Source organism: Pseudoliparis swirei, chromosome 24 (genome assembly GCF_029220125.1).
Source record: "Pseudoliparis swirei isolate HS2019 ecotype Mariana Trench chromosome 24, NWPU_hadal_v1, whole genome shotgun sequence".
Classification (NCBI taxonomy): domain Eukaryota; kingdom Metazoa; phylum Chordata; class Actinopteri; order Perciformes; family Liparidae; genus Pseudoliparis; species Pseudoliparis swirei.
In genome coordinates, this window is record NC_079411.1 from 3,439,584 (window position 1) to 3,454,974 (window position 15,391).

The 15,391-nt window shown below is 41.6% G+C and overlaps 1 protein-coding gene across 1 annotated transcript in view; it reads right to left on the reverse strand.

Moving 5' to 3' along the window:
* The window catches only part of LOC130190595 (uncharacterized), a 33,891-nt gene that overhangs the window by 7,513 nt on the left and 10,987 nt on the right, over positions 1-15,391 (reverse strand). Inside the window, exons 15-51 of the mRNA XM_056410095.1 lie at positions 15,221-15,315; positions 14,636-14,754; positions 14,368-14,544; positions 14,253-14,284; positions 13,257-13,354; positions 13,104-13,126; positions 12,967-12,988; positions 12,844-12,871; positions 12,659-12,734; positions 11,955-12,101; positions 11,633-11,844; positions 11,259-11,359; positions 11,031-11,149; positions 10,769-10,933; positions 10,655-10,686; positions 10,450-10,547; positions 10,131-10,153; positions 9,978-9,999; positions 9,838-9,865; positions 9,653-9,737; positions 8,541-8,693; positions 8,228-8,439; positions 8,034-8,137; positions 7,003-7,121; positions 6,759-6,914; positions 6,087-6,301; positions 5,882-5,967; positions 5,399-5,532; positions 5,179-5,304; positions 4,477-4,667; positions 4,303-4,391; positions 3,309-3,436; positions 3,107-3,234; positions 2,233-2,350; positions 1,892-2,110; positions 980-1,147; positions 250-399 (exon numbers count right to left, since the gene is read on the reverse strand). Of these exons, the coding sequence (XP_056266070.1) occupies positions 250-399; positions 980-1,147; positions 1,892-2,110; positions 2,233-2,350; positions 3,107-3,234; positions 3,309-3,436; positions 4,303-4,391; positions 4,477-4,667; positions 5,179-5,304; positions 5,399-5,532; positions 5,882-5,967; positions 6,087-6,301; positions 6,759-6,914; positions 7,003-7,121; positions 8,034-8,137; positions 8,228-8,439; positions 8,541-8,693; positions 9,653-9,737; positions 9,838-9,865; positions 9,978-9,999; positions 10,131-10,153; positions 10,450-10,547; positions 10,655-10,686; positions 10,769-10,933; positions 11,031-11,149; positions 11,259-11,359; positions 11,633-11,844; positions 11,955-12,101; positions 12,659-12,734; positions 12,844-12,871; positions 12,967-12,988; positions 13,104-13,126; positions 13,257-13,354; positions 14,253-14,284; positions 14,368-14,544; positions 14,636-14,754; positions 15,221-15,315 (4,198 nt within the window). The remainder of the gene's footprint in view (positions 1-249; positions 400-979; positions 1,148-1,891; positions 2,111-2,232; positions 2,351-3,106; positions 3,235-3,308; positions 3,437-4,302; positions 4,392-4,476; positions 4,668-5,178; positions 5,305-5,398; positions 5,533-5,881; positions 5,968-6,086; positions 6,302-6,758; positions 6,915-7,002; positions 7,122-8,033; positions 8,138-8,227; positions 8,440-8,540; positions 8,694-9,652; positions 9,738-9,837; positions 9,866-9,977; positions 10,000-10,130; positions 10,154-10,449; positions 10,548-10,654; positions 10,687-10,768; positions 10,934-11,030; positions 11,150-11,258; positions 11,360-11,632; positions 11,845-11,954; positions 12,102-12,658; positions 12,735-12,843; positions 12,872-12,966; positions 12,989-13,103; positions 13,127-13,256; positions 13,355-14,252; positions 14,285-14,367; positions 14,545-14,635; positions 14,755-15,220; positions 15,316-15,391) is intronic.

Below are 15,391 nucleotides of genomic sequence, written 5' to 3' on the forward strand. Positions count from 1 at the left end.
AACAGATATGACACAACAAAGAACAAAAACAAAACGCTATTAAATTATCATAATTATTAGAGGAAGTAATGGGGTCATATGTTGCCTCTCCTAGTGACATCAAAGGCAACATTATATTTCTTAGGGTCAGTTTTGCCCTTTGCCCTCCTGTATTTTCGAAGCTGGGGGCTTCTCTGAAATGCACAGAGGGTGTGTTCATTGTGTGTGTGTGTGTGTGTGTGTGTGTGTGTGTGTGGCATCGCCCTCTACCTGCTGCCGTTTCCACGTGTGCCGGTTGAGTCTCTTGATGACGCTGCGGTTGTTGGGGAAGCCCAGCAGCAGAGCGCGAGGGATCCGAGTGGCCATCCCATCCGGAACGTTCCGGATGATCGCCTCCACGTCGCCGTCCTCCGCGATGATCTGGAATTTGTGATTTTGGGCTTTATGAAATAAACTGAACGCGCTCTAAAAGTGGAGCGTCAGTGAGTGTTCGAGCGAGGCCAGACAGATAAAGACAGATACGAGATTTAAAACTCATTCCAAAATATCTTCTTTCATCAAAAGTGATTTTGTTTTTGCGTGTGCCGACTTTCCTTTAATAATAACCAGCAACATATAAACTGATCTTTACATATCTGAACAAAAACTCACAATTATTTCTGTTATTATTCCACCAACATTATTCAAATAGCCCTTTTTTTGTTTAAGTATGCTCATTTTTAGTTTGTATATGCTATTGTCAAGCTGATGGCTCATAAATAGTTGGTTTTGGAGAGCTTAAAAAACATGTTTTGGGGGTAAATCACAGTTCATGAGTCTCTAATCCATAATTAATGTAACGTCTTCTCTCTGTATATGAAACATCTCCTGGATGTCTCTATTTCTTCTGAATGAAGGCTCTCAGGACAGAGGAGGTCGCATGTCTTCTGGGTGGAAATAAAGTATAAATCTATTAAAAACAAGTTAAATATGTGTAAAAAGGAAGCGCCTGCCTCCGTACCTGAGAAACAAAGGTCTGCTGGACGATGAGCGGGGCGGACAGGATGTGCGCCAGGAACGCCGGGTCCTTGGAGGCGGCGAGCAGCTGGGCGCCGCTGATGTTGGCCATCGCTTCGGAGGGAACGCCGGCGACGAGAGAACCGAGCATCAACAACGACGTGCCGTTGATCTGTCGGGACGGAGAACCCGGCTGATGAGAACGTCTTTAAATACCACACAGAAAAGTTAAGGTGCCATCTGGAACCGAAAATGGTTCTTCAGAGTGGTGCCATAGAGGAACCATTTGTGGTTCCACAAAGAACTTTTCAAACCAGGGTTCTTTAAAGAACAATTTCTTTAAAGAGTTCTTCAAAGAACATATAGAGGTGTCTCAAAGAACCTTTAAAAACAGTTCTTTAAGGCACAATTTCTGGTTCCACAAAGAACCTTTCAAACCAGGGTTCTTTAAAGAACCATTTCTTTAAAAAGTTCTTCAAAGAACCTATAAAGGTGTCTTAAAGAACCTTAAAAACGGTTCTTTAAGGCACCATTTTTGGTTCCACAAAGAACCTTTCAAACCAGGGTTCTTTAAAGAACCATATCCTGAAGTAGTTCTTTAAAGAACCTATAAAGGTGTCTCAAATAACCTTAAAAAATTGTTCTTTAAGGCACCATTTCTGGTTTCACATAGAACCTTTCAAACCAGGGTTCTTTAAAGAACCATTTCCTTAAGTAGTTTGTTAAAGAACCTATAAAGGGGTCTAAGAACCTTTAAAAATGGTTCTTTAAGGCACCATTTCTGGTTCCACAAAGAACCTTTCAAACCAGGGTTCTTCAAAGAACCTTTAAAGGTGCCTCAAACGAAAACAAAAATGGTTCTTCAGTCGGTTATTTTAAAGAACCTTTTGAGAACCCTTTCTTTGGGCGTCCGTACCTCGAAGGCCGCCGAGGACGTCAGCGCCTGGACGATGGCCTTGGCCTGACCTTGGTTCCAGCCGGTGACGCTGCTCAGCGTGCCGAGCGAGTCCAACATCTGCTGAGGGTCGATGCTCTTGATCTGCCCGGTGGACATGCCGGTGCTCTCGTTGCCCAGGGCGGAGAGCGCCGCGGCGTTGATGCTGTTGCCGAGGTTACCGGCCAACGCTGCAGAGACCTAGGGCGAAAAACATGTCAACGTTGAATGTTTTAGACACATGATATTTTTTAGCAATGAGGAGCTTCCCCCCCCGAACTAACCAGGATGTGTGTGTGTGTGTGTGTGTGTGTGTTCCTCACCTGCGAGTCCAGGGACGAGCATATCGTGGTCAGGTTGTAAAGAATGACCACGCTTTCCTCCGGCGTCAGCTGGCTGAACGCCGGCCCCGGAGCGACGCACCGGCACGCCAGAGGGAGTCTGCAGAGGAGAATCGGTTTACGGGACCGGCTTATGAGACAAGGGGGCAGACACCTCAGAGCATTGTGCATCCCTCTTTAGACATGTTTGCATCTATTTTGTCTGTTACATGTCTTTTTAGTGAGCTTTGGTCATTTTTGTGGTCGTTTAATTTCTATTTGTTGAGTCTGGGTCATTTTTAGATCAGATTTTTGCTAATTTTGTGTCTTTTTAGTGAGTTTGGGGCATTTCTATATCAGTTTTTTGGTAATGTTTTATCTATTTGGTGAGTTTGGGTTATTTATGCATCTGTTTTTTGCTCATTTTGTGTCTTCAGTGAGTTCGGGTCATTTGTATATCAGTTGTTTGGTCATTTTGTGTCTTTCGACTGAGTTTGGGTTATTTCTATATCGTGTTTTTCGTCATTTTATGTCAATTTAATGAGTCTGGGTCATTTATGCATCTTTGTCATTTTTTAATCTATTTAGTGAGTTTGGATTATTTATGTATCTCTTTTTTTGTCATTTTGTGGCTATTTAGTGAGTTTGGGTCATTTTTAAATCAGATTTGTGGTATTTTGTCTTTTAGTGTGTTTTGGTCATTTTTATATCCATTTTTTGGGTCGTGTTTTGTTTATATAGTGAATTTGGGTAATTGTAATATCAGTCTTTTGGTTATTTTGTTTCTATTTCCAGGGCCTATGCCCGTTCAGCAATCCACCGATGCCGTTCATGCATGTATGATGACGAGTGAGGGTTTGTGCGTGTGCACGCTCACAGTAAGGGGTTGAAGTTGGCGTCCTGTTGGTAAACGAGCCCCGTGTAGTAGTCGGTGAGGTTGGCGGGTAGAGCGGCGTGGTCGAGGGCGGCGATGTTCAGCGGGTTCACTGAGAACACCTGGAGAACCTGCAGAGCGCCGAGAGGCTTCGTCAACATCATGATCCCGCTGCGGTTTAAGAGTTCCCGTTCCGGGTCAGTACCTGTGCCGATCCGAACGCCTGCAGATCCTCCAGAGTGAGGAAGGACATGAAGGGGCCGACGTACTCGGCAAACCAGGCTGTGGAGTTGAGTTCTGGGTCGCTGTCGTTGTAGCATCTCGGGACCGTCGCTACGACAACAAGCACAGAAAGAATAAATAACAACAATGGGGCCGTATGCATTATAAACGTACATGTAATGCGTTATAATCTGCTTAAAGCACTGTGTCAATATAATTATATTAAATGTATAAATAGCCACAATTATAACAATAATCATAACACATTATAAACGTACATGTAATGCGTTATAATCTGTGTAAATATAATTATATTAACAATAATCATAACACATTATAAACGTACATGTAATGCGTTATAATCTGTGTAAATATAATTATATTAACAATAATCATAACACATTATAAAGCATTTAATAGTGCGTCATAAGCTCAAGTGTCCTAATACTCACTCACATGCAAGTATTATTATATTATTATTATTCCCGTAGTTGTAATACATTAAAGTGCATTATAATCACCGGTTTAATGCATTATAATGTGATTATAAGTGCTCTTTGTTTGCTTAAAGTAAAGTTAAGAATATAATTTAACATATTATTAAATCTATGCAAGAAAAAGATGTTCTTGTAATGCATTTTAAAAGTGATTATAATGAGACCAGCAATTATGAAGTATTCTGATTCTTGACCTCATAACACATACAAAATGTTTTATAATGTGTTATGATTACTGTTTGAAAGCGTTAATAATGTATAATATATAATTACACTGTGCTGTAAGCGGATTGTAATGCATGACAAGCTATTTTATAATGCATTTTAGACATGCAGTGATTGAAGATGGTACCGAAACAATGTTTACAATAATATTAGCAGCTCTCGAGATAAAAAAAAAGAAAAAAAAGAGATTTAAAAAGTTGCCGAATCAAGCGAGAAAGTTGCTGAGTCGGCCTCGCTGTGTGTGTGAGAGCCGACCTGAGGCGAGGTAGCTCCTGATGGTGTCGAACACATCGCTCCTCTTGAAGTCCGCCGCCGTGTAGTTGTATTCACCCAGAACGGAAACTCTGAAATACAAAAACAGGTGATTTCAAAAACATCCCAAAATATTTATATATATATATTTTAAACTGAGTCTAAAGCCACATGTACAGTTTTTGGAAGGCCAGGCAGGAGGCGTTGTGTGTGCTGTCGGGGCCGATCAGACTCTTTGTGAGGAACACCAGGGAGTCTCCGAGGCGCCGGTCGAACCAGGCGTTGACCTCCGACCTCTCGGAGCTGGCGAGCGCCGCGGGCCAGACGCAAGGCAGCGTGGGCCGCCGCACCGCCTCCGGGAGGGACTCCTGGAGGGACGTCACAACATCATGAGCATGAATGTGTGTGTGTGTGTGTGTGTGTGTGTGTGTGTGTGTGTGTGGTACACATGGTCTGCAGGAATACCGGCGTTTGATTGTAGTGGGAAGAGGGAGCGAGGGGAGGAGGGAAAGGGAACGAGGGTAGAGGGAAGGAGGGAAGGAGGGAACAAGGGTAGAGGGAAGGAGGGAACGAGGGTAGAGGAAAGGAGGGAGAAGGAATGAGGGTGAGGGAACGAGGGAAAGGGAATGAGGGAGAAGAAACGAGGGAGAGGGATCGAGGGAAAGGGAATGAGGGAGAAGAAACGAGGGAGAGGGATCGAGGGAAAGGGAACAAGGGAGAGGAAACGAGGGAGAGGGAACGAGGGAGAGGGAACGAGGGTAGAGGGAAGGAGGGAACAGGAAGGAGGGTGAGGGGAGAGGGAGCGAGGGAAGGAGGGGGAGAGAATGAGGGTGAGGGAAGGAGGGAGAGGGAATCAGGGTGTGTGTGTGTGGTACACACGGTCTGCAGGAAGGCCGGCGTCTGCTCGTAGAGGTCGTAGAGGTCACACAGCTCCGCGTCGTTGTCGACGACGTCGGGAAGACGGAGGAAATCTCCGAGATCTGACGGAGGCACGGAGTTCACCAGCTGGAGGAGCAGAGAGGACGAGAGTCATCCTCTCATCCGTCAGGTCCAAACACGCCGACCAATCACATCGCAGCGTTAATTTGGGCCCACCCACCTGCAGCTTCCTGTCGCCGGGCATCAGGGACAGGAAGGTCGTCAAGTTGGGGAACTGGAAGCCGAGGAAGGAACGCCGCAGGAAGCCGAAGAAACTCTGGTTGGTGTTCCGGTAGCAGGAGAGCGGTATCGGCCCTGAACGAGGGAGCGAGGGAACGAGGGAAGAAGGGAGAGGGAACGAGGGAGAAGGAACAAGGGAGAGGGGAGGAGGAAAGGAGGGAAAGATTGAAGGAGGTAGAGTAAACGAGGGAATGAGGAAGAGGGAGTGAGGGAACAAGGGAATATATTAATGTGTATTTGATCATTTTAGACGACTTCCATGAGTCATTTTCCAAACCCTTGAGAATGTGCTGGTGTAATCGTTAAATCTGCCCTTTGAAGTCTTTTTCTGAACAAGGAGAAGTGAAGCGATGACCGTGAAGCATCCTTGTGTCACACGTTACCACCTTCCCGTTCCAGCTTCCTGTCCGCTGCTTCCTCTTACCTCGGAGCATCTGGACGATGTGGTCGTAGATCTCTTTCTTCGTATCCTCGTTGAGAGACGAGATTGCAGAATTCAGGCCCTCGACTCTGAAATGAAATACATGTAATACAATAAAAATATATACACAATAATATGTTTGTTTTTAACTTAAGATCTGTTTTCAACACTCCGGTCCTCCCGGTGAACTCGCTCCGTGCCGACTCACCCCAGCTGCTCGATGCTGCAGTTTCTTCCCGCCAGGATTCCGAAGAACGGCGCTACGTGCGCCGGCGACAGGTCGACCAGCAGGGGGCGGAGTCGGCCGCGGAGCCACAGCGAAACCGCCGAGTCGCCCACCGAGCGGTCGGAGAGGTTGGCTCGGTCAAACACGACCTGCAACATGGCCGACCTCACCGCCGAGGGGAGCCGGTTGCCGTTAATCTGGAACCAAGAAATAAGAGTTCAAAGTAATTTTAATAATCAGTAAAGAGACGATAAAGAGCGGCTTTTAGAAACAGGGTTTTTAATTCTGGAATCAGGAAGTTTTGAACCCTATTTTTGCTGAAGACTTTTTCATTCATGTTCAAACATTCATAGGAAATGTATGAGGGAACGAGGGAATGAGAGAGAGGGAAGGAGGGAATTAGGGTAGAGGGAACGAGGGAAGTAGGGAGAGGGAACGAAAGAGAAAGAACGAGGTAGAGGGAACGAGGGAGATGGAACAAGGGAAGGAGTGAGAGGGACGGAGGAAGATGAAAGGCGGGAGAGGGAAGGCGGGATACTAATTACTTTTAAGTTTTTAAAATTCCAATCCTTAAAACCCCCGAAGACAACCTTAGATAACTAGATATGAACTATAATATATTTATATATATATTTATATATTTTGCACGCTCACCTCGATAGTAGGAGAGAAATCATCGAAGAAGGCGGGCAGCGATTGGTCGGGCACGTGTCTCATCACCGCCGTCACGTGGGCGGGGGAGGCGAGCTGGCCGGGCGTGGTGGACACATCCGCCAGCTGTCTGACGGTCAGCTGCGGTAAGGCCGACGTCTGCACGGACAAACACAGGGTTCAAAAACGCAGAAGGGGAGGAAAAAAACAAACAAAACGAGAGAGAAACCAAACGAGTGTCAAGTACCGCGGAAAAGTTGGAATAGAGCGTCTGCAGGTCGCGGAACGACGCGAGGGCGGAGAACCCTCCGAGGTTCTTCTGCAGCCATTCGCCGCTGCTGGTGACGCCTGAGCTGCAGCCGGAGTCTGGAGCGCAGAGAGGAAACAGAACCAGAGATGAATGTTCAAGAAACCCTGAGAACTCGAGTGTGTTTATGATGCTCACGAAGATGACGTCATTAAATAACCCGCCCAATTTCATTCGATTCATTGATTGCTGTTGAAATATAACCGAAAGTCCCTTCATTTTGTTATTGTTTCATGTTTGTTATTGTTTTGTATTTGTTATGGTTTTAATATTGTTATTGTTTTATTATTATTATAGTTTCATGTTTGTTATTGTTTTACTGTTATTGTTTTAATATTGTTATCGTTTCATGTTTGTTATTGTTTTATTATTGTTTATTATTGTTATTGTTTTATTATTATTATAGTTTCATGTTTGTTATCATTTCATGTTTATTATTGTTTTATGTTTGTTATTGTTTTAATATTGTTATTGTTTCATGTTTGTTATTGTTTTATGGTTGTTTCATGTTTATTTTTGTTTTATGTTTGTAATTGTTTCATGTTATTTATTGTTTCATGTTTATTATTGTTTCATGTTTGTTATTGTTTCATGTTATTTATTGTTTCATGTTTATTATGGTCTGTCAAGGGACTACAGATGCACATTCGCTGTAGAGCACAGTGCATCAAATGTATGTTTTAACTGTATGCATGGTCCCTTTTACATAAAGATAATAAATAAGAAGATTAGCAACCTTACTATGAACCTTCGGTATATGAAAAGACTCTTTTTAATGTTGTCTACATGGTTTGGATTCAGTGTCACGGCATTACGCTTTAATTAAGTATCTCTGTACATCCTGTACACGTTGTGAGGATAATTAAACTCCCTTTATGAGATCCATATTAATTTCAGATGCACAATCGGCCATTTTGTCCTGTTACTTTTATACTTATGCGAGCACGCTTTATGAGAAGGTGAGAACACACCTGTGGCGTTAGCCCTGGTCAGGAAGGCCTTGATGAAGTGTGTGTACACGGAGATCTGCCTGATGAGCGTCATGTCGGGCTGGAGGTCGCTCAGGATCTGCACCCTGGAAAGAGAAAACGAGGGGTAGCGAGGTCAAAGGCAGACTGACAGAGAGAGAGAGATTGAGATCTGGTTCGTGGAAGGTGGCGCTCACATGTCCTGGTAGGTGGTGCAGCTCAACCCCTGAGCGGCGAGACACGACAGGAAGTCCGGCGTGACGGCGGGCAGGAAGGGTCGGAGGCGTTCTCGGAACCACAGCTGGATGAAAGCGAGGTCGTTGAGGGCGGCCGGGTCGAGGCCGTCCAATCGGATTTGCTGCACGGCTTCCAAAATTATTGGCACTGAAGGGTTTGTGGGGTCCAGAGTCTACAAGAAAGAAAACAAACAACAACAACAACAACCGTGAAGCATATATAATCCTGATCAGGAGAAAGAGGGGCGACTTGAGGAGAAGTGCTGGTCCGTACCGCGTTGGTTAGAAGGTCCAGAGCTCCGTCCAGCACAGGTGAGGCTTTGGAGAGGAGGAGCTTCCAGACGGGTCGGGAGCCGGAGGAGTTGGAGGAGGAGGTCGGCTCACACACCAGCAGCGCCGCCAGATTTTCCTCTGTCAACGTGGCCAGCTGGTGGCGAATGACGAAGAAAAGTCAGAGGAGGAACCAAACTATATCACGTAATATGGAGATTATTAATGTTCGGAGGTGAAGTACTCAAATACTTTATGGAAAGTAAAAGTTTTTGACATTTAGGTGTCAACTACTAAAGTATTAAACGTTAAAGTACTCATGATGTAAAACAGCTCCTTTAAAAGTTGTATATTATTATAGAATATTATTCCTTTGTTAATTACTAACAAAAACACGTTGCATTTTGATGTTGAAGTTTTGCAGTTGATTAAATACTAAATACTCTAAGTATACTTCTGTATACGTACATACGGAGAATTTTGAGGTAGTTTGAGTATTTATATTGAATGCTACTTTATACTCAGTACATTCTTTTTCAGCCGGAGGTACTAGATACTTTATAGCTAATAAATGATGATGATGATGATGATGATGAATATGAAGTACTATTATAGATTAAGCTGGAACAACAGCGATGCTCACGTATTAATGCCTCAATAATTACAGTTTCATAATATAATATATATGATTGTGAAATACTGCATTCTGCACAATGAGTACTTTTATTTAAAGTAATTAAAAGACTTCTACACCCGTGGTATTTCTACTTGTACTAAAGGAAATACCACATGTTCCTTGTACTTTGTCCCCTTGGAGACCATTTGTATAAACTACTCCCGAACATATTTTTAAATAACCTTTCTTTGCCTTTGATTATTGTTTATTTGTGAGTAGAAATATTGTACACAAAAACATTTCTCTAATATTAGAACACAAATCCATTTCATTTGAAACCTTCAAGATAAAAACACAGGATATAAAGGTGATCATATGTCTTTCAAGCTGTCAGGGGCCAAATAAAATGAAGTGGTGGGCCGTTTTTGGCCCGCGGGCCTTGTGTTTGACACCTGTGTCCTAACTGTACTAGGGTGAAGTACTTGACTAAAGGTACTTACCGAGGCACACGCAAATTCCTCTATGGCAAAGTCACAGAAACCTCCGCTCATCTCTCCGCTGTCGAGCTGCAGCTGCAGCATCGCACTGCAGATTTAAATCATAAAATATAACATCGTGATATATTAACACATGTTTAAAAAGCTCAAGTAAAATATATATAGAGAGAGAGGTTTAAAAACCTCACCTGTTTACTCCAGCACAAATGTCTGTTTCTGTAAAAAAAAAAACACAATAAAAAGAACATAAATCAATAAATTAATTGATGCTGATCGTTAACATTCACACAGTGAATATGATAAACGTCCCGGCAGCGAGACAACGTACCGTTTGCCATGATGACGTTGCACTTGGGGACAAAAAAGGATGAAGATGCTCATGAGTCATTCATCACACAACAAATATGAGATCAACAAAAGTTATGGAAAAAAATGAAGAAGCTCAAAATCACTTAAAAAAAAAAAAGAAAGAGTAAATTACCTCTCTGCTGTTTATGATGCAACCTATGATCAAAGTGTGAAGGCAAATTAGTTTATGGTTATAGTTCAGAAATGACATTGAAATGCTAATTGAGATGATAAGTTTGCATTATGGCTTCAATAAAGTTCATATTTATTTGATGATTTAGACAACAATGCTCTTAATAGTGACCAATGGCCATATTTCCAATGTTTTTAAAAGCATCAATCTTGGGTTTATATATTTCCGGATGTTTTTTTCTCTCCTCGAGATTAAAGTTGTGTATTCTTATCATATTGTTATAGATTGTTAATAATATTGTACGGACTGAGCTCCTCACCCGGCGGTATGAACTTGGATAACTCCGTCTCAAAGTACACGATCATCGACGCTTGATGAAGAGGAAGCGTAGACTTCATCAACTCCAGTCTGGTGAACCTAGATCACCATGACGACACACGTCATTTCATGCGAATTCATAATAGTTATTAACGAATAATCGATAGACAAAAGAAGGGGGGAAAAAAGAATATTAATGAACTCACAGGGTTTTTTGAGCCGAACAGGAGAGGTTTCTCTTTAAATACAGAACACACCGGTTATTACCTTTCAACAGGCATCGAGTGTACATGATGAACATAAAGAGATCGCCTCTTTACCTCGTTCTGGAAAATGTAGAGGTAATTCAGTAATTCCAAAGTGCCATTGGGAGTCAGGATATCGAAGATGGCGTTCATGACGGTGTCTTTCTCCCGAGTATCAGGAAGAATCAACACCAGCAGCTCTGCATGCTGCACTACACTCAGGAGGTGGAGGACGTCCAGCTGCGTGGAAGGGAGAGAAAATTAAAAAAACTTCTGTTTAAAAATAATGAGGTCATCATCTAAATCACTCGACGTGTCAGCGGGAGTTGATTCTTACCGGGGCGAAGTCCGGTTCGAGCTGCAGCAGCTCTCTGATTTGCATGAAACGTGAAAACGGACCCATGTTCTTCGTCAGCCACTCCGCACTGCCGTTGGAGGCGGACACACAGCCCGGGCCTGGACCGAGCCGTGAGGATAAAAATAAAAATAAAGAGATATCTGTATACAAAATGTTCAACTTACTTATTTGTTTAAAGTTCGTTTCATCAGATCGCGGCGCTTGTACCTGAGTGTGGCTGCGACAGGAAGGGGAGGATGAAATTCTTGACGACCGCGTACTGATTGTTTGTGTTCATGTTATCAAAACGCTCGACGAACTGCTGCAGTCTGACGATGAAATCAACGACAGAAGGAAACATATTTATGTTAATTTTGTGATAAAAAACAACACATAAATCATGAGGTTGTGATTGGAGACAAAAAAGAAAAGAAAAAATGTCAGAATTCTGCTCCTCATCAACAAATTGGGCAAAAAAATGAAAAGAGACACCAGACGAGAGGCGAGTGCCCTCTGCATGTTGGCCATTTACATCTTAAGCCATCTTAGGTATGAAATGGATCTTTAAGTTCAGCTCGTCGGTCGGTGGGGGAATCTCTTACATCTGCTGGTATGTTTGACAGCTGAGGTTCCTTCCGCTCAGGCACAGCAGGAACCCCCCGGATGGAACCGTCAGGAACGCGCCGAGGCGGCCGGAGAACCACAGCTCGACGACAGCGCTGTCCATCAGCTGCTCGTCGGTCAGCAACGACACCCTGAGCTCTCCGATCACGTCCAAAACCACGGACGCCGACGGAATCACCGCGGTCGTGGGCTGCAGGAGGGGAAGATCCATTGATTTTCCGTGACCGTTCCCTCCCGCGAGGTACTGTCAACTGGTTTGATCTTTGGTAACTGTGAACGTGGGAATGAAAATATACCGACCATGTCAACCAGAAGGTCCAAAGCCGGGTCCAAGACGGAGGACAGCTTCGTCAGCAGCAACTTCCACAGCACTTTGGAGTTCCTGCTGTTTCCAGGCAGATTACACTCCAGAAGAGACACCAGCTGATTGGCCGTGAAGTTCTCCAGCTGTATGTGGGACACAGCAAGTGATCTTTTATATTCTGTCATATATATATACTGCTCCTTAATAACTAAGGATGGGTTAAATGCAAATAACTAATTTCCCCTTGGGGATTAATAAAGTATATATTTTATCTTATCTTATTATTCTTTATATATATATATCATATTTTAAAAAAAGTTTTAATATATTTATAGATACATTTATTTAAAATATATATATATATATATAAGATATTTTATAACTATATATGAATATATGTATAAATATATATTTATAAATACATACACACTTTCATACAGGTTATCAATACATTTCACCTTATATTATAATGTACTTTATACCTCACACATATTGTACTTATGTGCATATAGAAATGTGCATGCTTTATTAATATATATGATATTTTATCCTTAAGTGTTTATATTGTATTCTAGTTGTAGCGGTATGCTTTATTCAGTGTATTTTCAACATATTCATATTATTATGTATTCTATGGATATACAACTCTTGTGTTGATAATAAAGTATTTTAAATGTGTGGCTGTTTACAGCGTAGTCACCTGTGCACATGCATACGTCTCCAAGGAAAAGCTGCAGGAGACTTCCATAGATGTGCTCACATGGAGCAGCTCAGAGCTGTGAATACATGAAACATATTAAAATAAAAAGGTCAAAAACCCATCAGTCAAGAAACTAACGAAACGTTATTTGTAATTTTGCATAGACCTCATAACAAACGGGATACCTGTTAACTCCACTGCAGAAGTTAGTTTCTGTCAAACAGCAGAGGGAGAAAAAAAAGTTCAATAATGTTTAGCTATTAATTATGTAATGAGCAATAAAACGAGACGCGTCAAAGAGCTCTTACTGTTGTCGGGCGTCGTTTGGCACTGTGAACGACAGCGTTAAAGGAAACATTACAACAATTCATCATAACAACCTGAATACGAGCCACAGAACGCAGATAGAAATGGATACAATTAGAAATATTTAAAGAAATCTCACCGTTAGGTTGGCTGGCAAACAATCTGTCGGAACATAAAAACACAGAATGAAATGCAACCAGCTGTCGACGACGCTTCAAAAGAGCAAAATAAAGATTGTGCCTCTGTTTATGGTGCGTGTCTTTCTACGTGGGGGCGTGAGACGCAGACTGACCGGCGGGCGCCGCGTTCCTCAACTCTTCGATGGCGGTCCAGACGTCTGGCTCGACGTCTCGAGGCACGAGAGGGACCTCTGCGTACAATCTCTCGAGGCTGACACACATTGGAGGAAAAAAAACATGAAACATTGGAGAAGAAAGCATTTAGAAAAGGGTGGTTTCCACCAACTAGCTTCATACGCCAAGATGATTACCTATTTGTATGAGTTTATTATTTAAATTCTCTAAGTTACAGTGCAGAAAGTGGGTGGGACCGTCTACGTGTTTACTTCTGCCTCCGCCTTTTAAAACATATGCTATTTATTTATCATTTAGAATGAGATGTTTATGTTTACTGTTCACTTTATTGCATGTTTTCATTCTGTAGTCAAACATTTGCACATTGTGCATTTTATAGTATGTCAACATCTGTATCCCCCCCCCTCCATACACCCTGGGAAAAAGAATTATACTCATTATATATATATATTCATACATATACTTAAATATATAATATAATTATACATAAATATATAACAAATAAGTATACGAATTATATATAAAAAATAGTTATACTAAATATATATGTAATTATAATTATACAAAAAAGATTATTATACTAATTATATTATATATACATATATATAATAATACATAAATAGTTATACTAATTATATATGTATATAAAATAATTATAAATGCAAAATAATTATATAATATAAGTATACTTATAAATAAATTCATACAAAAATAATAAAATAAATACATAATATAATTATAATTAAAAATAAATACATAATTATAATATAATTATAATAATAACTATTGTTAAGAATGATTTTTTTTAATGAACAAAGACTCGCAAGTATCAAATTTATAGACTTTTTAATATTTCGACTTTGTACTCGATCACAGAACTTGACTAAATTTACTTAGGAAAATCTAAAGAAAATTTTAAAATACAATTTGGCTAGAATCAAGCACAAAAAATAAAATCATCCGAAAGTACTCACAGTTTTTTGAAGACGTCGCACGATGGTTTGATCTGACAAAAATATATATATATTACAATTAGTCACCCGGGACTGATAGTCGAGAAGCTGTAAAGTGCCGTTACAGAGACGTTACCTCGTAGGGGAGATAGCCCAGGGTGCGCAGGACGTCTCTAAATTTCCCGTATCCAGGGGACTCCAATAAGAAGTCAAATACTTGGTCGATAACCACGTCTTTCTCGGGTGGAGTAGGAAGAGGCAACAGCAGCATCTCCGATATCTGATTTGAAGTCAAGAGGTGGAGAACCTCCAGCTGGACGGGAGACACGAGAGAGAGCGCGATACGAAATAAACAAAGGCTTCAGGGAGGTGAGTTTGAGAAGGAGAACTTCCTGCAGACTCACTCCAGAGAAGGTGGGGTTGAGGTCGTAGAAGTCGGTGACGGAGGGGATCGTTACGAAATCACCAAAGTTGTCCGTCAGCCACTCTGTGCTGTTATTGGCCGAGGAGACGCACTGAGGATCTGAAACGCCCCCAAGAAACGTGTATTCATTAGATTAGGAATTAAAGTACAACATTCAAGGGGATTTTACATACATTTATTCTTTTTACTTTTACTGCACTAGGTTTATTTATTACTTACTTTGTAAATACATGAAATACATACGATTAGCTTTTCAAACACAACGCATTGTTACAGATTAAACTGCTAAAAACACCATGAAATAGTTCCAGTTTAATCCACCTTTAACCAGCTAAAACATTAAAATAGTTCTCACACATCACTGATAATACAATATGACTCAAAGGAAATATTTTCCAGCATTCTTTTACATTTTATAATTTAAATTTAGCTACAATACTTTCAGTACCATGCAGGACTTTGACTTATTTCAACGCTGTAGTATTACTTAATAAGTATTTAATTTGTATCTCCGTTGTTGTTGTTGTGCACCGTTCTAATGGCTGTTGTTCATCAGTGTTCTTACCGGATGAGTTGTGGCTCAGCAGGAAGGGGTGGAGGAAGTGGTTGTAGATGTCATGACGGTAAACACGGTAACTGTACTCGCTGAACCCGGCAACACTGCACAGGAGAAAAGAGACGCTTCAATACAGAGCACTGTGTGTGTGTGTGAGTGTGTGTGTAGGTATGTGTCTTT